General features: G+C 40.5%; 1 protein-coding gene across 1 annotated transcript in view; it reads right to left on the bottom strand.

The window, feature by feature from the left end:
* Window positions 1-22,285, bottom strand: part of LOC133541543 (Na(+)/H(+) exchange regulatory cofactor NHE-RF2) — a 93,337-nt gene extending 71,052 nt beyond the window's left edge. Inside the window, exons 1-2 of the mRNA XM_061884996.1 lie at window positions 21,851-22,285; window positions 10,406-10,720 (exon numbers count right to left, since the gene is read on the bottom strand). Of these exons, the coding sequence (XP_061740980.1) occupies window positions 10,406-10,720; window positions 21,851-22,057 (522 nt within the window). The 5' untranslated portion in view covers window positions 22,058-22,285. The remainder of the gene's footprint in view (window positions 1-10,405; window positions 10,721-21,850) is intronic.
* Window positions 22,286-22,987: the final 702 nt, after the last annotated feature.

Below are 22,987 nucleotides of genomic sequence, written 5' to 3'. Positions count from 1 at the left end.
GTGCAAATGAGACATTCTCTATTAAATGCAATGGTTTTCCGTATTGGGACCATGATTTATGTCCTGAACTGTTCACCGGTCCCCTTATGGAAGCTACTTTTCCTTGTTGATGTCTCAAGAAGGGATGAAATACAAGGACACACACACACACACACACACACACACTTGTATTTCATATCTTCTTGAGACCTCCGAAAAATACCCTACCTCTTTAGGACCAGCCTTTCTAGATATATAAAAATGTGTATTTACAACATTAATAATAAATACAAACTATGTAAATATAAAAAAGCTTGTTGTATACAATTTGTTGGAATTTCACAAGAAAAACTTAGAATTTTAACAGTATTATAATAAAAGTCGTTATTTTACTCAAGGCAAGTCAAAATGTTACGAGAAAAACTGAACATTTGTGCGATATTATGATAAAAGTTGGAATTTTACTCAATAACAGTCGCAAATTTACAAGAAAATCTTAAAATTTGGGCAATTTTATGAAAATAGTGGTAATTTTACTCGACACTTTTATAAGAAAACGTTCAAATTTTGGCAACATTATAATAATAATTGCAGTTTCACTTGGAAAAATTGTGACAAAAGTCATCATTTTACTCCAAAAATGTCACTATTTTGCATGAACACCAAAAACTTGGCAATATTGTGATACAAGTCTGAATTTTGTATGACAAATGTCACCGTTTTGCATTAAAAAGTCATAATTCTACATGAAAAAGCTATTATTTTAGGAGAAAATATTGCAAAATTACAGAAACAGAAAGAACAATAAAATTTGTTCCCAATTTTATAAGAACATGTATTTAAATCCATTTATTTTTTTGGAATATTTTGTTTGGAATTGATTTTTAATCTTCATTATTTGCTTCAAGTTATTACAGTATGTCTCTATATACATATTTATTTGATTTTTAAAAATTACTTTTGGCCAAAGGGGGCGCATTTCAATTTCTTCCACACACTTGTTATTTCATATGTTGACCAGAGGGGGAGCACTTCACATTTTTACACACTTTTGTTATTTCATATGTTGACCAGAGGGGGAGCACTTTTAAAAGCGACACACAGTCAATTTGAAAAAAATTCCCTCCTTTTTGGGACCACCCTAATTTTGATAGATTTCACCACCAGGGGGTGCAAATGAGACATTCTCTATTTAAATGCAATGGTTTTGCGTATTGGGACCTTAATTTATGTCCTAAACTGTTCACCGGTCCTCTTATGGAAGCTACTTTTCCTTGTTGATGTCTCAAGAAGGGATGAAATACAAGAACACACACACACACACACACACACACACACACACACACACACACACACACACACACACACACACACACTTGTATTTCACACCTTTTTGAGACGTCCGATAAATGCCTACCTCTTTAGGACCAGCCTTTCTAGATATATAAAGATGTGTATTTACGACATTAACAATATATATAAACTATGTAAATATAAACAAGCTTGTTGTGTAAAATTTGTTGGAATTTCACAAGAAAAACGTAGAATTTTAGCAGTATTATAATAAAAGTCGTAATTTTACTCCACGCAAGTTAAAATGTTAGGAGAAAAACTGACCATCTGTGCGATATTATGATAAAAGTTGGAATTTTACTCAGTAACCGTCGCAAATTTACAAGAAAATCTTAAAATTTGGGCAATTTTATGAAAATAGTCGTAATTTTACTCGACAATTTTATAAGAAAACGTTGAAATTTTGGCAATATTATAATAATAATTGGAATTTCACTTGGCAAAATAATAACCAAATTCATAATTTTAGACCAAAAATTTCACTATTTTACAAGAACACCAAAAAACTTGGCGATATAGTGACAAATGTCACCATTTTCCATTAAAAAGTCATAATTCTACATGAAAAAAGTAACTATTTTAGGAGAAAATACTACAAAATTACAGAAACTGGAAGAACATGAAACATTGTTCCCAATTCTATAAGAAAAAAGTCGACACATTGTGAGAAAAAGACTGCTTTAAATTCATTTATTTTTTGGAATTTTTTGTTTGTACTTAATTTTTAATCTTCATTATTTGCTTCACGTTATCACAGTATGTCTCTTTATACATATTTATTTGATTTTTTTTAATCACTTTTGGCCAAATGGGGCGCATTTCAATTTCTTACACACACTTGTTATTTCATATGTTGGCCAGAGGTAGGTCACTTCAAATGTTTACACACACTTGTTATTTCATATGTTGACCAGAGGGGGAACACTTCCAATTTTTACACACACTTTTTATTACATATGTTAACCAGAGGGGGAGCACTTCACATTTTTACACACACTTGTTATTACATATGTTGACCAGAGGGGGAGCACTTTTTAAACCGACACAGTCAGTTTGAAAAATCCCTCCTTTTTGGGACCACCCAAATTTTGATAGAGTTTACCACCAGGGGGTGCAAATGAGACATTCTCTATTAAATGCAATGGTTTTCCGTATTGGGACCATGATTTATGTCCTGAACTGTTCACCGGTCCCCTTATGGAAGCTACTTTTCCTTGTTGATGTCTCAAGAAGGGATGAAATACAAGGACACACACACACACACACACGCACACACACTTGTATTTCATATCTTCTTGAGACCTCCGAAAAATGCCCTACCTCTTGAGGACCAGCCTTTCTAGATATATAAAAATGTGTATTTACAACATTAATAATAAATACAAACTATGTAAATATAAAAAAGCTTGTTGTATACAATTTGTTGGAATTTCACAAGAAAAACTTAGAATTTTAACAGTATTATAATAAAAGTCGTTATTTTACTCAAGGCAAGTCAAAATGTTACGAGAAAAACTGAACATTTGTGCGATATTAGGATAAAAGTTGGAATTTTACTCAATAACCGTCGCATATTTACAAGAAAATCTTAAAATTTGGGCAATTTTATGAAAATAGTGGTAATTTTACTCGACACTTTTATAAGAAAACGTTCAAATTTTGGCAACATTATAATAATAATTGCAGTTTCACTTGGAAAAATTGTGACAAAAGTCATCATTTTACTCCAAAAATGTCACTATTTTGCATGAACACCAAAAAACTTGGCAATATTGTGATACAAGTCTGAATTTTGTATGACAAATGTCACCGTTTTGCATTAAAAAGTCATAATTCTACATGAAAAAGCAATTATTTTAGGAGAAAATATTGCAAAATTACAGAAATAGAAAGAACAATAAAATTTGTTCCCAATTTTATAAGAAAATGTATTTAAATCCATTTATTTTTTTGGAATATTTTGTTTGGAATTGATTTTTAATCTTCATTATTTGCTTCAAGTTATTACAGTATGTCTCTTTATATATATTTATTTGATTTTTTAAAAATACTTTTGGCCAAAGGGGGCGCATTTCAATTTCTTCCACACACTTGTTATTTCATATGTTGACCAGAGGGGGAACACTTCCAATTTTTACACACACTTTTTATTACATATGTTAACCAGAGGGGAAGCACTTTTAAAAGCGACACACAGTCAATTTGAAAAAAATTCCCTCCTTTTTGGGACCACCCTAATTTTGATGGATTTCACCACCAGGGGGTGCAAATGAGACATTCTCTATTTAATGCAATGGTTTTCCTATTGGGACCTTAATTTATGTCCTAAACTGTTCACCGGTCCTCTTATGGAAGCTACTTTTCCTTGTTAATGTCTCAAGAAGGATAGAAATACAAGAACACACACACACACACACACACACACACACACACACACACACACACACACTTGTATTTCACACCTTTTTGAGACGTCCGATAAATGCCTACCTCTTTAGGACCAGCCTTTCTAGATATATAAAGATGTGTATTTACGACATTAACAATATATATAAACTCTGTAAATATAAACAAGCTTGTTGTGTAAAATTTGTTGGAATTTCACAAGAAAAACGTAGAATTTTAGCAGTATTATAATAAAAGTCGTCATTTTACTCCACGCAAGTTAAAATGTTAGGAGAAAAACTGACCATCTGTGCGATATTATGATAAAAGTTGGAATTTTACTCAGTAACCGTCGCAAATTTACAAGAAAATCTTAAAATTTGGGCAATTTTATGAAAATAGTCGTAATTTTACTCGACAATTTTATAAGAAAACGTTCAAATTTTGGCAATATTATAATAATAATTTGAATTTCACTTGGCAAAATAATAACCAAATTCATCATTTTAGACCAAAAATTTCACTATTTTACAAGAACACCAAAAAACTTGGCGATATAGTGACAAATGTCACCATTTTTCATTAAAAAGTCGTAATTCTACATGAAAAAAGTAACTATTTTAGGAGAAAATACAACAAAATTACAGAAACTGGAAGAACATGAAACATTGTTCCCAATTCTATAAGAAAAAAGTTGACACATTGTGAGAAAAAAGACTGCTTTAAATTCATTTATTTTTTGGATTTTTTTGTTTGTAATTAATTTTTAATCTTCATTATTTGCTTCACGTTATCACAGTATGTCTCTTTATATATATTTATTTGATTTTTTTTTAATCACTTTTGGCCAAATGGGGCGCATTTCAATTTCTTACACGCACTTGTTATTTCATATGTTGGCCAGAGGGAGGTCACTTCAAATGTTTACACACACTTGTTATTTCATATGTTGACCAGAGGGGGAACACTTCCAATTTTTACACACACTTTTTATTACATATGTTAACCAGAGGGGGAGCACTTTTAAAAGCGACACACAGTCAATTTGAAAAAAATTCCCTCCTTTTTGGGACCACCCTAATTTTGATAGATTTCACCACCAGGGGGTGCAAATGAGACATTCTCTTTTAAATGCAATGGTTTTGCGTATTGGGACCATGATTTATGTCCTGAACTGTTCACCGGTCCTCTTATGGAAGCTACTTTTCCTTGTTGATGTCTCAAGAAGGGATGAAATACAAGAACACACACACACACACACACACACACACACACACACACACACACACACACAACTGATTGGCGTGCTTTTTGTTGAAAGGCTAAGTGAGAACACATGTTGTGTAAGAGCAGAGAGCCGCTTTTTTGGCTCCAGAATCGGAACAATGAAACTGCATAAATGTTGTGTGTGCGTCCCCGACCCCCCCCCCCCTTCCCCCCTTCCCCCCGCCATGACACTGCTATGAAATACAAGTCGAAGTGATTAACATGCAACATTGTGAAAATATCCCCTGAATGTTTTTGTGGCTTTCCAGTTTTGCAGAGTCGCCGCCAGATTTTTGTGTCTAAAAGGGTCATGCAGTTGGATGTTTTTTTTTTTTTTTGACCTTTTCTTAAACATCTGGAAGGTTTTTAGCAAAAAAAAAAAACTTTCTAGCCCGGGGACACATTTAGTGGACACATTTATTATACAAGCACAGATGCTGTATATAACCTGAAAAGATGAAGGTTGGTGTTGTCCCGATACCAATATTTTGGTACCGGTACCAAAATTATTTTGATACTTTAAAGGGGGCCACAAAAAATTGCATTATTGGCTTTATTTTACCCAAAAATCTTATGGTACATTAAACCTAAGTTTCTTATTGCAAGTTTGTCCTTCAACAAAATAGTGACCATGTCACACTTATGGATTATGTTTTGTTTTGGTCATGTTCGGTTTGTTTTTTTTTGGACATTTGGTTCTGTCTTTTCACTTCCTGGTTTGTTTTTGTTACCATAGCTACTCATTAGTTTCCCCTAGTCACGCCCCGATCATCAGCCTCTCACACTTGTTTCTACTTACCACGGCCACTATTTATGTCACTTGCTTTCTGTTTATCGTTCTGGGATTTTTCATTTCTAGTACAAAACCTTCACACTTTGCCACGCTGCTAAACCTTTGGACCGAGCCACGTAAGATCCATGTATTCTTTCGCCTAAGTGCTGTTTTTTTGGTTTATTGAGTATCTTTGTTAGCATCTTTTGTTTATTTATAAATAGCCATACCATTGTGCAGTTTTTGTTCACATTTTAGCATAGATTATTATCCGCCATCGAGCGTGCTTTTTGTTTTGCCTTTTGTATTTTAGTAACAAATAAAAACGTACTTACATTCATGCCTGACTCGTTCCACATCATCCTTGCATCGAGGAAGCACAAACATCCACAGTTACGGCATGACAGAACATACTAGACAACTTGTCTTTTATTAGGAAGTAAACAAACAAAGGCTCCTAATTTAGCTGCTGACATATGCAGTAACATATTGTGTCATTTATCTACCTTTTATTTGGTCAACATTATTAAAGACAAGTGGTAGAAAATGATTTTATTAATCTACTCGTTCATTTACGGTTAATATCTGCTTACTTTCTCTTTTAACATGTTCTATCTACACTTCTGTGATCATGTTTTGTTTAGTTATGTTCTGTTTGGCTTAAGACTCCAGAAATCTGCGTTCAAAAGACTCCGGCTTATTAGTGATTCCTAGAGCCCAAAAAAAGTCTGCGGGCTATAGAGCGTTTTCCGTTCGGGCTCCAGTACTCTGGAATGCCCTCCCGGTAACAGTTCGAGATGCTACCTCAGTAGAAGCATTTAAGTCTCACCTTAAAACTCATCTGTATACTCTAGCCTTTAAATAGACCTCCTTTTTAGACCAGTTGATCTGCCGCTTCTTTTCTTTCTCCTATGTCCCCCCCCTCCCTTGTAGAGGGGGTCCGGTCCGATGACCATGGATGAAGTACTGGCTGTCCAGAGTCGAGACCCAGGATGGACCGCTCGTCTGTATCGGTTGGGGACATCTCTACGCTGCTGATCCGCCTCCGCTTGGGATGGTTTCCTGTGGACGGGACTCTCGCTGCTGTCTTGGATCCGCTTTGAACTGGACTCTCGCGGCTGTGTTGGAGCCACTATGGATTGAACTTTCACAGTATCATGTTAGACCCGCTCGACATCCATTGCTTTCGGTCCCCTAGAGGGGGGGTTGCCTACATCTGAGGTCCTCTCCAAGGTTTCTCATAGTCAGCATTGTCACTGGCGTCCCACTGGATGTGAATTCTCCCTGCCCACTGGGTGTGAGTTTTCCTTGCCCTTTTGTGGGTTCTTCCGAGGATGTCGTAGTCGTAATGATTTGTGCAGTCCTTTGAGACATTTGTGATATGGAGCTATATAAATAAACATTGATTGATTGATTCCTGTTTTTGCCCCTCCTTGTTTGCTTTGTTACCATGCCAACCAATTAGTTTCACCTGTCATGTCACGCACCTGATTTGTTTTGACTCACGCACCTGTTCAATCAACTGTATTATTTAAAACCGAAAGTTGCCAGGAAGTCAGCCTGGCTACTTTACCTCTGTCCTCTTCATGCCATGCTACCTCTGATACTGTTATGCTCCTTGCCATGTAAGTTTTGTTTCTTCTTGTCACAGTAAGTGTTTATTTGTTTCATGTTCATAGTTTTTTGCCCAAGTGCTAGTTTTTGTTTAAAGGCCTACTGAAATTAGATTTTCTTATTCAAACGGGGATAGCAGGTCCATTTTATGTGTCATACTTGATCATTTCGCGATATTGCCATATTTTTGCTGAAAAGATTTAGTAGAGAACATCCACGATAACGTTCGCAACTTTTGGTTGCTAATAAAAAAGCCTTGCCTGTACCGGAAGTAGCAGACGATGTGCGCGTGATGTCACTGGTTGTGGAGCTCCTCACATCCTCACATCGTTTATAATCATAGCCTCCAGCAGCAAGAGCTAGTCGGACCGAGACAGCGAAAATTTCCTCCATTAATTTGAGCGAGGATGAAAGATTCGTGGATGAGGAAATTTAGGGTGAAGGACTAGAAAAAAAAAAAGAAAAAAAAGGCGATTGCAGTGAAAGCGATTCAGATGTTATTAGACACATTTACTAGGATAATTCTGGAAAATCCCTTATCTGGCTATTGTGTTGCGAGTGTTTTAGTGAGATTAAATAGTATCTGAAAGTCGTAGGGGTGTGTTGACCGCGAGTGTCTCTGAGGGAAGTCACGTAGTTGCAGCACGACGAAAGCTCCTCTAATGTCTCCGGTAAGAGCCGACTTAATATCACAATTTCCCATCCAAAAACTTGCTGGTTGCCGTAGAGAAACGTGTTCTCTTGACCGCTCTGTGTTAAAGCTTCACAACAGACAAAGAAACACCGGCTGTGTTTCGGTTGCTAAAGGCAGCTGCAATCCACCAACAGCATTCTTCTTTGACGTCTCCATTATTAATTGAACAAATTGAAAAAGATTCAGCAACACAGTTGTCCAAAATACTGTGTAGTTATGCGATGAAAAGAGATGACTTTTAGCTGTGCGTGGTGCTGGGCTGAAATGTCCGCTCCATGTTGCGATCCGCTACTTGGATCACCACATATTATTGTTTATACTTCCAGTTGTTGTATCACTCCGTCGTTCTACCCTCTTACTTCCTGTTTAGTCAGTCACCATGGTTGCTAATAACGGTTTCTGCACACCTGTCACTTTTGATTACTTCCCTATTGAAGCCCGTCCCTTTTCATGATTCTTTCTGGGTTCATAAATTGCTCTCATGCAACAAGTGACGACTGCCTACTTTTTCTACGTTTATTCTCGCTAGCTCTCATGCTATGCCACTTGATTATTCCAGTTTTCATACCGATGATTTGTTTTCTCGTTTGTGCTTTCATGCCAAGTTTAGTTTTCTGTTTGTATTTCCTAGTTTTCATACTATTTTGGTTTGCCTTTCTATTAGCTCCAGTATTTCTGTTCAGAGCTCTCTTTTTGTTAGATAAATATTTTTTAAGAGCCTAACTTTGTTGTGTTCACGTCAACGCATCCACGGAGGGACAAACCCGGCATTCCCATGCCCACCAGTCCTCACACTCCAACCAATGACGTCACAAACAAGCGTCAACATAAGCGTCATCATTTTTCAACAGGATACCTCGCGGAAAAATTAAAATTGCAATTTAAAATTGCAATTTAGTAAACTAAAAAGGCCGTATTGGCATGTTCAATGTTAATATTTCATTCACGGTGGCAGAGGGGTTAGTGCGTCTGCCTCACAATACGAAGGTCCTGCAGTCCTGGGTTCAAATCCAGGCTCGGGATCTTTCTGTGTGGAGTTTGCATGTTCTCCCCGTGAATGCGTGGGTTCCCTCCGGGTACTCCGGCTTCCTCCCACCTCCAAAGACATGCACCTGGGGATAGGTTGATTGGCAACACTAAATTGGCCCTAGTGTGTGAATGTGAGTGTGAATGTTGTCTGTCTATCTGTGTTGGCCCTGCGATGAGGTGGCGACTTGTCCAGGGTGTACCCCGCCTTCCGCCCGATTGTAGCTGAGATAGGCGCCAGCGCCCCCCGCGACCCCAAAAGGGAATAAGCGGTAGAAAATGGATGGATGGATGATATATAAACTATCAGACTGCGTGGTCGGTAGTAGTGGCTTTCAGTAGGACTACAATATTGGGGGCGTGCCTTGAAGGCACTGCCTTTAGCGTCCTCTACAGCCTGTCGTCACGTCCGCTTTTACGCCATACAAACATCGTGCCGGCCCAGTCACGTAATATACAGTATGCGGCTTTAACACACACAAGTGAATGCATAGCATACTTGATCGACAGCCATAAGGGTCACACTGAGGGTGCCCGTATAAACAACTTTACCCATTTTGCAAATATGCGCCACACTGTGAAGCCACACCAAACAAGAATGACAAACACATTTCGGGAGAACATCTGCACAACATAAACTCATCAGAAGAAGTACCCAGAACCCTTTGCAGCACTAATTCTTTTGGGTACGCTACAATATACACCCAAGCTACCACCAAACCCCGCTCCCCCCACAATTTTTATTTAAATTTTCTTTGATATGCCATTGATATTTTTTCATCATTATTATTATGATTTGAAACTTGATTTTGTATGTTTTATAAGCCTTGCTTGTTTAATATTTAACGCAAAACTTGTTTGGGTTCCTGTTAAACGGTTAATTTGTTCAATCTTGGCCCGCGGCTTTGATCAGTTTTAAATTTTGGCCCACTCTGTATCTGAGTTCGACACCCCTGATCTAGAGATTTAAAACTTGAATAATGATAAAAATAATATATTTTTTACCAAAACTTTTGGGGTCCCCGGGATCAAGCCTGAGTGGAGGCCCATCCATCCATCCATTTCTACCGCTTATTCCCTTTTGGGGTCGCGGGGGGGGGGACTGGCGCCTATTTCAGCTACAATCGGGCGGAAGGCGGGGTACACCCTGGACAAGTCGCTACCTCATCGCAGAACTAAATGTTTATTTTTTTACACATATATTGGATTGTTTTTTAACATAAATGTCCCCCGCTTGCTTTGATTTTTCAGTGTGCGGCCCTCAGAGGAAAAAGTTTGGACACCCCTGGTTTAGGATCCACAGAGGGACACGTTACCTTCTTCACCGCTGGCGACGTTTGTCTCCCGCTCGGCTTCTGCGCCTGACAACTCTGACTCCTCTGCAACATGGACTGCAAGGACACCGAACCGTTCTCCCGCTTCTTCTTGCCAGGTGAGGACGGTACCGAAGGCGATGGGCTAGGAGTCGACTGGGGCGGTGGCGGAGGAGTGAAAGGGGGCGGAGGCTCAGCCCCGGGGACGGCCATCTCCTCTGTGGGCGTGAGGCGCAGGTTGCGGAGACATTCGTGCGTCTCTTGGTCCACCACCAGTAATCTGGTCACCTTGTCCACGGCCTTGATCCGCAGTACCACCTGCAGGATGGGAGGAATGGTATTAATGATAACCGCCACCTTGCACACTAGAAATAAACAGCAAGACTCCAAATAATCCACAAAATCAAATCAAACCACCTGCAGGATGGGAGGAATGTAGACTTGTCTCACAAAGATCCTGCCAGTTTTTAATGATAACCGCCACCTTGAACACTAAAAATAAACAAAAAGACTCCAAATAATCCACAAAATCAAATCAAACCACCTGCAGGATGGGAGGAATGCAGACCTGCCGCACAAAACTCCTGCCAGTTGTTAATGATAACCGCCACCTTGCACACTAGAAATAAACAGCAAGACTCCAAATAATCCACAAAATCAAATCAAACCACCTGCAGGATGGGAGGAATGTAGACTTGTCTCACAAAGATCCTGCCAGTTTTTAATGATAACCGCCACCTTGAACACTAAAAATAAACAAAAAGACTCCAAATAATCCACAAAATCAAATCAAACCACCTGCAGGATGGGAGGAATGCAGACCTGCCGCACAAAACTCCTGCCAGTTGTTAATGATAACCGCCACCTTGCACACTAGAAATAAACAGCAAGACTCCAAATAATCCACAAGATGAAATCAAAGCACCTGCAGGATGGGAGGAATGTAGACATGTCATACAAAGCTCCTGCCAGTTATTGATAATAACCGCCACCTTGCACACTAAAAATAAAAAGAAAGACTCCAAATAATCTACAAAATCAAATTAAACCACCTGCAGGATAAGAGGAATGTAGATCTGTCACACAAAGCTCCTCCCAGTTATTAATAATAACCGCCACCTTGCACACTAGAAATAAGCAGCAAGACTCTAAATAATCCCCAAAGTCAAATCAAACCACCTGCAGGATAGGAGGAATGTAGACATGTCATACAAAGCTCCTGCCAGTTTTTAATGATAGCCGCCACCTTCAACACTAGAAATAAACAGCAAGACTCCAAATAATCCACAAAATCAAATCAAACCACCTGCAGAACAGGAGGAATGTAGACCTGTCATACACAGCTCCTGCCAGTTATTAATGATAACCACCACCTTGCACACTAGAAATAAACAGAAAGACTCCAAATAATCCACAAAGTCAAATCAAACCACCTGCAGGACGGGAGGAATGTAGACATGTCGTACAAAGCTCCTGCCAGTTATTAATGATAACCGCCACCTTGCACACTAGAAATAGGATGGGAGGAATGCAGACCTGTCACACAAAGCTCCTGCCAGTTTTTAATGATAACCGCCACCTTGAACACTAGAAATAAACAGCAAGACTCCAAAAAATCCACAAAATCAAATCACACCACCTGCAGGATGGGAGGATTGTAGACTTATCACACAAAGCTCCTGCCAGTTATTGATAATAACCGCCACCTTGCACACTACAAATAAACAGCAAGACTCCAAATAATCCACAACATCAAATTAAACCACCTGCAGGATAAGAGGAATGTAGACTTGTCACACAAAGCTCCTGCCAGTTATTGATAATAACCGCCACCTTGCACACTAGAAATAAGCAGCAAGACTCCAAATAATCCCCAAAGTCAAATCAAACCACCTGCAGGATGGGAGGATTGTAGACCTGTCACACAAAGCTCCTGCCAGTTTTTAATGATAACCGCCACCTTGAACACTAGAAATAAACAGCAAGACTCCAAAAAAATCCACAAAATCAAATCAAACCACCTGCAGGACAGGAGGAATGTAGACATGTCATACAAAGCTCCTGCCAGTTATTAATAATAGCCGCCACCTTGCACACTAGAAATAAGCAGCAAGACTCCAAATAATCCACAAAATCAAATCAAACCACCTGCAGGATGGGAGGATTGTAGACTTGTCACACAAAGCTCCTGCCAGTTTTTAATGATAACCGCCACCTTGAACACTAGAAATAAACAGCAAGACTCCAAATAATCCACAAGATCAAATCAAAGCACCTGCAGGATGGGAGGAATGTAGACATGTCATACAAAGCTTCTGCCAGTTTTTAATGATAACCACTACCTTCCATACTAGACATAAACAGCAAGACTCCAAATAATCCACAAAATCAAATTGAACCACCTGCAGGATAAGAGGAATGTAGACCTGTCACACAAAGCTCCTGCCAGTTTTTAATGATAGCCGCCACCTTGCACACTAGAAATAAACAAAGACTCGAAATAAATCACAAAACTAAATCAAACCACCTACAGGATGGGAGGATTGTAGACTTGTCACACAAAGCTCCTGCCAGTTTTTAATGATAACCGCCACCTTGAACACTAGACATAAACAGCAAGACTCCAAATAATCTACAAAATCAAATCAAACCACCTGCAGGATGGGTGGAATGCAGACCTGTCATACAAAGCTCCTGCCAGTTATTAATAATTACCGCCAACTTGCACACTAGAAATAAACAGAAAGACTCCAAATAATCCACAAAGTCAAATCAAACCACCTGCAGGACGGGAGGAATGTAGACATGTTGTACAAAGCTCCTGCCAGTTATTAATGATAACCGCCACCTTGCACACTAGAAATAAAAAGAAAGACTCCAAATAATCCACAAAATCAAATCACACCAGCTGCAGGATGGGAGGAATGCAGACATGTCATACAAAGCTCCTGCCAGTTATTAATGATAACTGCCACCTTCCACACTAGAAATGAACAGAAAGACTGCAAATAAACCACACAATCAAACCAAACCTCACACACTGCTTATGCTGCTCTGTAATATAAATAACACGATCACTCATGCCAATATTAATGACCACAAAGAAAATAAAAATAAAAAGTCAATGTCTACATGCACACAATGTATATAGTCCCTTCTCCTGCCAGTTATACATAATAACCACCACCTCGTATGAAGTAAATAAAAACTCAAAATAATCCCCAAAGTCAAGCCTCACAGTGTTCTGGATCATGTACAGGCACATGCTTGCATATAATAGTCATGCTATGTAGTCAAGTAGATCACTCCTTCTGCCAGTTATTAACAACAACTGCCACCTTTTACAGTAGAAATGATCATTAAGACTCCAAATAATTTACAAAGCCAAACTCGGCGGTACGGTTGTGCGCTTACACTGCACAACCTGCCATGTCAAATAAATAATGTGATCACTCCTGCCGCCAGTTATTAATGACCACATTTCATAATCCATCCATCCATCCATCTTCTTCCGCTTATCCGAGGTCGGGTCGCGGGGGCAACAGCCTAAGCAGGGAAACACAGACTTCCCTCTCCCCAGCCACTTCGTCTAGCTCTTCCCGGGGGATCCCGAGGCGTTCCCAGGCCAGCCGGGAGACATAGTCTTCCCAACGTGTCCTGGGTCTTCCCCGTGGCCTCCTACCGGTTGGACGTGCCCTAAACACCTCCCTAGGGAGGCGTTCGGGTGGCATCCAGTCCAGATGCCCGAACCACCTCATCTGGCTCCTCTCCATGTGGAGGAGCAGCGGCTTTACTTTGAGTTCCTCCCGGATGGCAGAGCTTCTCACCCTATCTCTAAGGGAGAGCCAGGAAACTCATTTTGGCCGCTTGTACCCGTGATCTTATCCTTTCGGTCATGACCCAAAGCTCATGACCATAGGTGAGGATGGGAACGTAGATCGACCGGTAAATTGAGAGCTTTGCCTTCCGGCTCAGCTCCTTCTTCACCACAACGGGTCGGTACAACGTCCGCATTACTGAAGACGCCGCACCGATCCGCCTGTCGATCTCACGATCCACTCTTCCCTCACTCGTGAACAAGACTCCTAGGTACTTGAACTCCTCCACTTGGGGCAGGGTCTCCTCCCCGACCCGGAGATGGCATTCCACCCTTTTCCGGGCGAGAACCATGGACTCGGACTTGGAGGTGCTGATTCTCATTCCGGTCGCTTCACACTCGGCTGCGAACCGATCCAGCGAGAGCTGAAGATCCCGGTCAGATGAAGCCATCAGGACCACATCATCTGCAAAAAGCAGAGACCTAATCCTGAAGCCACCAAACCGGAACCCCTCAACGCCTTGACTGCGCCTAGAAATTCTGTCCATAAAAGTTATGAACAGAATCGGTGACAAAGTCCAACCCTCACTGGAAACGTGTTCGACTTACTGCCGGCAATGCGGACCAAGCTCTGGCACTGATCGTACATTTCATAATAGAAATTTAAAAATTCTTAATTTGTACGATTTAAAATCAAAATAAACGGATAAAACAATCCCCAAAGTCAAACTTTACAGTGCCCTTGCTCGTGCACAGGCACACGCATGCATGTAACAGTCATGTTATGTGGTCATGGAGATTCCTCCGTACGACAGTTATTAATGACAACTCCCGCTTTTCATAGTATTAATAAATTGAACGTTTTTTAAATGAAGCACAAAGTCAAACCTCACAATATGCTAGCTCAGACGCAAGCACACTGTGCTTTCATAGAATGAATGCGACCACTCCTCCCTACCAGTAATTAATTTAGCTGCCACCCTGCATAAAAAAACACTATTATGGGTTTACTCACACATGACCACTTGCAATGTGGTGTTCCATCAATGCGAGCACTCCTTCCGCCAGTCATACATACAGATGCTGTTCATATTATTAAAATATCATGAAAAAGTTTATTTATTTCAGTAATTATACTCAGAACGTGAAACTTACATATTATATCAATTCATTACACACATAGTGATATATTTGAAATGTTTATTTCTTTAAATGTTGACGATTAGTACTGACAATTACTGAAAATCCCAAATTCAGTATCTCAGAAAATTAGACTATTAGTTACGACTAGTACCAAAAAATATTATTTTTAGAAATGTGGGCCAACTGAAAAGTATGAACATGGAAAGTTTCAGCATGTACGGCAATCAATACTTAGTTGCAGCTCCTTTTGCCGGAATTGCTGCAGCAATACGGCGTGGTATAAAGTCGGCCAGTCTGTTGCACTCCTCAGGTGTTATGAGAGCCCAGGTTGCTTTAATCGTGGCCTTCAGCTCTTCAGCATTGTTGGGTCTGGCATCTTCCGCTTCACAATACCCCATAGGTTTTCTGTGGGGTTAAGGTCAGGTGAGTTTGCAGGCCAATCAAGAACAGGGATACCATGGTCCTTAAACCGGGTACTGGTAGATTTGGCACTGTGTGCAGGTGCCAAGTCATGTTGGAAAATGAAATCTTCACCTCCATAAAATTGGTCCGCGGCAGGCAGCATAAAGTGTTCTAAAACGTCCTGGTAGACTGCTGCATTGACCCTAGACCTCAGGAAACACAGTGGACCAACACCAGCGGATGACATGGCACCCCAGACCATTACCGATTGTGGAAATTTGACACTGGACTTCAGGCAATGTGGATTCTGTGCCTCTCCTGTCTTCCTCCAGACTCTGGGACCTTGATTTCCAAAGGAGATACAAAATGTACTTTCATCTGAAAACATAACTTTGGACCACTCAGCAGCAGTCCAGTCCTTTTGGTCTTGAGCCCAGGCGAGACGCTTTTGACGTTGTCTCTTATTCAAGAGTGGCTTTACACAAGCCCATATCTTGCATACGTCGGTGCGTGGTGGTTCTTGAAGCACTGACTCCACCTGCAGTCCACTCTTTGTGGATCTCCCCCACATTTTTGAATGGGTTTTGTTTGACAATCCTCTCCACGGCGCGGTTATCCCTCTTGCTTGTACACTTTTTTTCTACCACATCTTTGTCTTCCCTTCGCCTCTCTATTAATGTGCTTGGACACAGAGCTCTGGGAACATCCAACCTCTTTGCCAATGACCTTTTGTTTCTTGCCCTCCTTCTTTAAAGTATCAATGGTCATCTTTTGGACAGTTGTCAAGTCAGCAGTCTTCCCCTTGATTGTGTGTCATACAGAATCAAAACGAGAGACCATTTAAAGGCTTTTCCAGGTGTTTTGAGTTAGTTAGCTAATTAGAGTGTGGCACCAGGTGTCTTCAATATCTGACCTTTTCACCATATTCAAATTTTCTGAGATGTTGAATTTAGGGTTTTCATTGGTTGTCAGCTATAATCATCTCCTTTTTGGCAAAAAAACACTTGAAATGTATCAGTCTGTTTGGAATGAATGTATACATTCTACAAGTTTGACTTTCTAAATGGAATTAATGAAATAAATCAACTTTTTCATGATATTCTAATAGCACTTGTAATACTTCTGCCAGTTATTAATGATAACTGTCAGTTTTCAAAGTAAGAAAGAAAGCACAAAGTCAAACCTCACTGTTTGCTTTACCTAAACAAATAGACACGTGTTGTCATATTAATGTGACCACCCCCTCCCAGTTATTAACGATAGCTGCCTCCTTACATAATAGGAAAAAAACAAAAAAAAAACAAGCACTCAGAATAATCCACAAAGTAAAACCCTGCTCAGTGTTATGTTTTCTCACACATGAGCACTTGCGAGTGTGACGTACATGTCCTGTTACAAATGTGAGCACGGCTCCTGCCAGTTGAGAATGATGCCCACCACTTTGTTCGATGGAAATAAACAATGAGTCACACTATTCCACAACCCCCCCCACACACCGTCTGCTCGTTTGCACAAGCAAATGCTTGCAATTCCTGTATTTTTTGGACAATGAGGCGCAATTAAAATCCTTTCATTTTATTAAAACTCGACAGTGCGCCTTACAACCCGGTGCGCTTAATGTACGTAATAATTCTGGTTGTGCTTACCGACCTCAAAGCTATTTCATTTGATACACGGTGAAATAAGTGTGATCAGTAGATGGCAGTCACACATAAGAGATACGTTTGAGACTGCAATATGACTCAAGCAAACAACACAAACATTTTATATGTTCTATTGAGAATATAGAACGTTACACACGGCGCTCAAAAATCTATCAAAAATGTTTTAGTACGACTTTGGTACTCTATGAAGCCGCACCGCTTGATAAATAAATAAATGGGTTGTACTTGTATAGCGCTTTTCTACCTTCAAGGTACTCAAAGCGCTTTGACACTACTTCCACATTTACCCATTCACACACACATTCACACACTGATGGAGGGAGCTGCCATGCAAGGCGCTAACCAGCACCCATCAGGAGCAAGGGTGAAGTGTCTTGCTCAAGGACACAACGGACGTGACGAGGCTGGTACTAGGTGGGGATTGAACCGGGGACCCTCGGGTTGCGTACGGCCACTCTGCCACTGCGCCCTGTGCTTCAACATAGGAGTATTATTATGGTTTGTGTATAAGGTCAAACATATTATCTGGCGTTTTGTTTCGCAATATTATGCAAAAGCAACTTTTCTTACCTTCTGGTACCTGCTGAACTGTATTTGGGATCTGCTTGAATCCTGAAAATTTGCACGCGTCTGCCTTTGTAGTCCGTGCAGACCGTGTAGTCGATAAGCTTCTTCTTTTTCTCTATCTTTTTGTTAGTGAATTAGAGCTATATAAGTAAACATTGATTGATTGATTGATTGATTGATTGATATGTGACATTCATCCTCCACTGTTGCCATTTCTAATATAAAGTAGTGTAAAGTTCTTACTTATATCCGTCAGTAAGTGTTAAAACATACCGGTGTAGTGAGTTAACATTATTCACCCAAGGAACTTTAGTCATTAGAGAAAGTCGGACGTTTTTTCCACGGGACACATTTCCTGTGTTGCTGTTGTTTCTGGATGAGGAGATGCTGCTCCGTTATTGATTGAAGTAAAGTCTGAATGTCATTAAAACAGTTAGCTCCATCTTTTGACACTTCTTCCGCTCCCGTCCTTGCACGCTACACCGCTACAACAAAGATGACGGGGAGAAGACGCTGCCGAAGGCGAGCCACGTAAGTAAGACCCGCCCACAAAACGATCTGTAAAACATCATCTTTGCAACATTTTGACCAAATAACCACCATAACATGTTATGTAGACCACAAGGAAGTTTAATACATATACAAAAAAAATAATATGACTCCTTTAATTCGCCCTACAATCCTTTGTATAAAATAGACCTGACTAGATAATCCAGTGCGCCATATGGTCCAAAAAATACGGTAATATAATCGCTATTACCATCAAGTAATTTTGCAATGGAAAAGGTCGGAACAGTTAATGTTCTCCCGAAATGTGTTTGTCATTCCTGTTTGGAGTGGGTTCACAGTCTGGCGCATATTTGTAACAGTGTTAAAGTTGTTTATACGGCCACCCTCAGGGTGACCTGTATGGCTGTTGACCAATTCTGCCTTGCATTCACTTGTGTGTGTGTGTGTGTGTGTGTGTAAAAGCCGCATATATTATGTGACTGGACCGGCACACTGTTTGTATGGAGGAGAAGCGGACGAGACGACAGGTTGTAGATGACGTTAAAGGCAGCGCCCCCGATATTGTTGTCCGGGTAGAAAACGGGAGAAATTCGGTAGAATGGTTGCCCCGGGAGATTTTTGGGAGGGGCACAGAAGTTTGTGAGTCTCCCGGGAAAATCAGGAGGGTTGGCAAGTATAGCAATAACAAATGTATTTACACATGGAAAATTGGAGCAAAAAAAGCTAACATTAGTGTATCTATGTATGAAATATTGCACAAAATATGAGTACATATGGAAATAGACACAAATCTATTGTAACTACTGGCCATACTTGCCAACCTTGGGCGGGGTTTGGTGGTAGCATGGGGTGTATATTGTAGTGTCCTGGAACAGTTAGTGCTGCAAGGGGTTCTAGGTATTTGTTCTGTTGTGTTTTGGTCGTGTTACGATGCGGATGTTCTCCCGAAATGTGTTTGTCATTCCTGTTTGGAGTGGGTTCACAGTCTGGCGCATATTTGTAACAGTGTTAAAGTTGTTTATACGGCCACCCTCAGTGTGACCTGTATTGCTGTTGACCAAGTATGCCTTGCATTCACTTGTGTGTGTGTGTGTAAAAGCCGCATATATTATGTGACTGGACCGGCACACTGTTTGCATGGAGGAGAAGCGGACGAGACGACAGGTTGTAGATGACGTTAAAGGCAGCGCCCCCAATATTTTTGTCCGGGGGGAAATCGGGAGAAATTCGGTAGAATGGTTGCCCGGGGAGATTTTTGGGAGGGGCACTGAAGTTTGTGAGTCTCCCGGGAAAATCAGGAGGGTTGGCAAGTATAGCAATAACAAATGTATTTACACATGAAAAATTGGAGCAAAAAAAGCTAACATTAGTGTATCTATGTATGAAATATTGCACAAAATATGAATACATATGGAAATAGACACAAATCTATTGTAACTACTGGCCATACTTGCCAACCTTGGGCGGGGTTTGGTGGTAGCGGGGGGTGTATATTGTAGTGTCCTGGAACAGTTAGTGCTGCAAGGTGTTCTAGGTATTTGTTCTGTTGTGTTTTTGTCGTGTTACGGTGCGGATGTTCTCCCGAAATGTGTTTGTCATACCTGTTTGGAGTGGGTTCACAGTCTGGCGCATATTTGTAACAGTATTAAAGTTGTTTATACGGCCACCCTCAGTGTGACCTGTATGGCTGTTGACCAAGTATGCCTTGCATTCACTTGTGTGTGTGTGTGTGTTTGTGTAAAAGCCGCATATATTATGTGACCGGACCGGCACACTGTTTGTATGGAGGAGAAGCGGACTAGATGACAGGTTGTAGATGACGTTAAATGCAGCGCCCCCGATATTGTTGTCCGGGTGGAAATCGGGAGAAATTCGGTAGAATGGTTGCCCCGGGAGATTTTTGGGAGGGGCACTGAAGTTTGTGAGTCTCCCGGGAAAATCAGGAGGGTTGGCAAGTATAGCAATAACAAATGTATTTACACATGGAAAATTGGAGCAAAAAAAGCTAACATTAGTGTATCTATGTATGAAATATCGCACAAAATATGACTACGTATGGAAATAGACACAAATCTATTGTAACTACTGGCCATACTTGCCAACCTTGGGCGGGGTTTGGTGGTAGCACGGGGTGTATATTGTAGTGTCCTGGAACAGTTAGTGCCGCAAGGTGTTCTAGGTATTTGTTCTGTTGTGTTTTTGTCATGTTACGGTGCGGGTGTTCTCCCGAAATGTGTTTGTCATTCCTGTTTGGAGTGGGTTCACAGTCTGGCGCATATTTGTAACAGTGTTAAAGTTGTTTATACGGCCACCCTCAGTGTGACCTGTATGGCTCTTGACCAAGTATGCCTTGCATTCACTTGTGTGTGTGTGTGTGTGTGTGTGTGTGTGTGTGTGTGTGTGTGTGTGTGTGTGTGTGTGTGTGTGTAAAAGCCGCATATATTATGTGACTGGACCGGCACACTGTTTGCATGGAGGAGAAGCGGACTAGATGACAGGTTGTAGATGACGTTAAAGGCAGCGCCCCCGATATTGTTGTCCGGGGGGAAATCGGGAGAAATTCGGTAGAATGGTTGCCCCGGGAAAATCAGGAGGGTTGGCAAGTATAGCAATAACAAATGTATTTACACATGGAAAATTGGAGCAAAAAAGCTAGAGCTATGTTACAACATTAGTGTATCTACATATGAAATATTGCACAAAATTGGAATACACATGGAAACAGACATGAATCTATTGTCACTAATGTCAAGTATGTCTTGCTTTCTTATAGATCCATGCTCTTGTGCTTGAATGTGATGTATCACCTATAACCCATCAGATACTAAAGCCAAAACAAAGCTAACTACTAGCAAAATGAGTGCAAAACAAAATTTTATGGAGCACTTTTTTGCAAGGGGAAAAAGCCAGGGTCTCCCACTAATTCAACATTATGGTGAGTTTTTTTAGTGCGGTCGTATATAAAGTATTTAATGGAAGCAAATGCGTCACGGACCGGTGCCGGTACCCGGACCGTCTGTTGGGGACCACTGCTTTAGTGTATCTTAAGGTCCACAAATTGGCTGTTAAGTCAAGTGTTCTCACTACACAGTTTACATGGCGTTCCCTGATCAACAGGTTCTGAAAGGGAACTTCGTATGTGCTTATTTGCTTTGTGAGTATGAGCCTATAAATCATACTTTTCATTTGGCTGTACCTTCAATTTTATACTCCTTTAAGTTGACTTCATTATTGGCAACCACGTTTACACAGTGTAAATACAATTAAACTAAATTAAAAAAAACACATAGGAAAAACAGTAAAAAGTGATGCATCACTGTCAGGTACACTGTTATTATTGAATACCTGGTGGTGCGTTTCTCGCTCCACGTTCACACCGTTCACGGCGACCACCCGGTCCCCTGCGCGCAAGCCAGCCTCCTCCGCAGGCGAGTCGGGCTCCACTTTGCGGATATATTGTCCAGTCTTGCCCTTTTCGCCGTGCAAGTGAAATCCATAGCCTTTGTCCCCTTTTGTCATGACACAAAGCCTCGGCTTCCTCTCACTCGCCATGTCCCTCTTCTTGAGCTTTAATTCCTCAGGTTAAAAAAAAATGGTTTGAAACAACCAAGTGTTTTTGAAAAAAAATCACCTTAAAAGTAATCCAGGTGTTCTTCCAAAATCTGATCCTTAGGGTCTCCTGTGCAGCATGTTGGAGCTGCACTCACTGTTATTTCAATCTAACTTTACCCTCGGTTTTAAACAACCGCTCACTAATAGTTTCGCACCGCCAATGTGGGGCTTCATGCACCAGCGGCACCAACCCCTTCACTGGCGATAAGGGAGCACACAACATTGTGCAACAGCGACACTATGTGGCAAAAATACGACACTACAACTCTACGTGTCCACAAACTAGTCATCTTTCCAAAACAATTGTTGACGTTCGAGTCTCTTGTGCTGAACAGTCATACAATAAAATGCTACGAATAATTCTAAGTATTGTGAATAATCTTTAAAGTATAGCGTCGAAAATGAACAAAAAAAAAGTTCGTAGAATTATAGAAATAAGGCTTGAATATGAGTTATTGTTGCCATAGCCGATACATCATAAAGACTGCAAGTTTGTGCAACAGCGACGCTGTGTGGCAAAAAATGCGACACTACAACTCTATGTGTCCACAAACAAGCAGTCTTAAAAAAATTGTGTTTTTATTGCCGCGCTCATAATTTCACAATTTCTTTCCAAAACTTTGCCAAATAATGTAATATACGAATATATATACTTTGATTCCCGCGGGATAGCAATTGTGGACGTACCGGAAATGTCGTAGCCCCGTTACGTACATTGAGTGTCATGTTTATGTTGATGCATTGGAAAATAAAGCTTGCGTAGATCCATGTCGACGTTCGAGTCTCTTGTGTTAAAAAATATATACACTGACTAAAACGCTACAAACAAGTATAAGTATGATTAATAATATTTAATCTGTAACTCCGATA

Source organism: Nerophis ophidion, linkage group LG23, assembly GCF_033978795.1.
Source record: "Nerophis ophidion isolate RoL-2023_Sa linkage group LG23, RoL_Noph_v1.0, whole genome shotgun sequence".
Taxonomy (NCBI): Eukaryota; Metazoa; Chordata; class Actinopteri; order Syngnathiformes; family Syngnathidae; genus Nerophis; species Nerophis ophidion.
The sequence above is the reverse complement of the archived record's forward strand: the minus strand, read 5'-3'. Positions and strand labels throughout refer to the sequence as shown.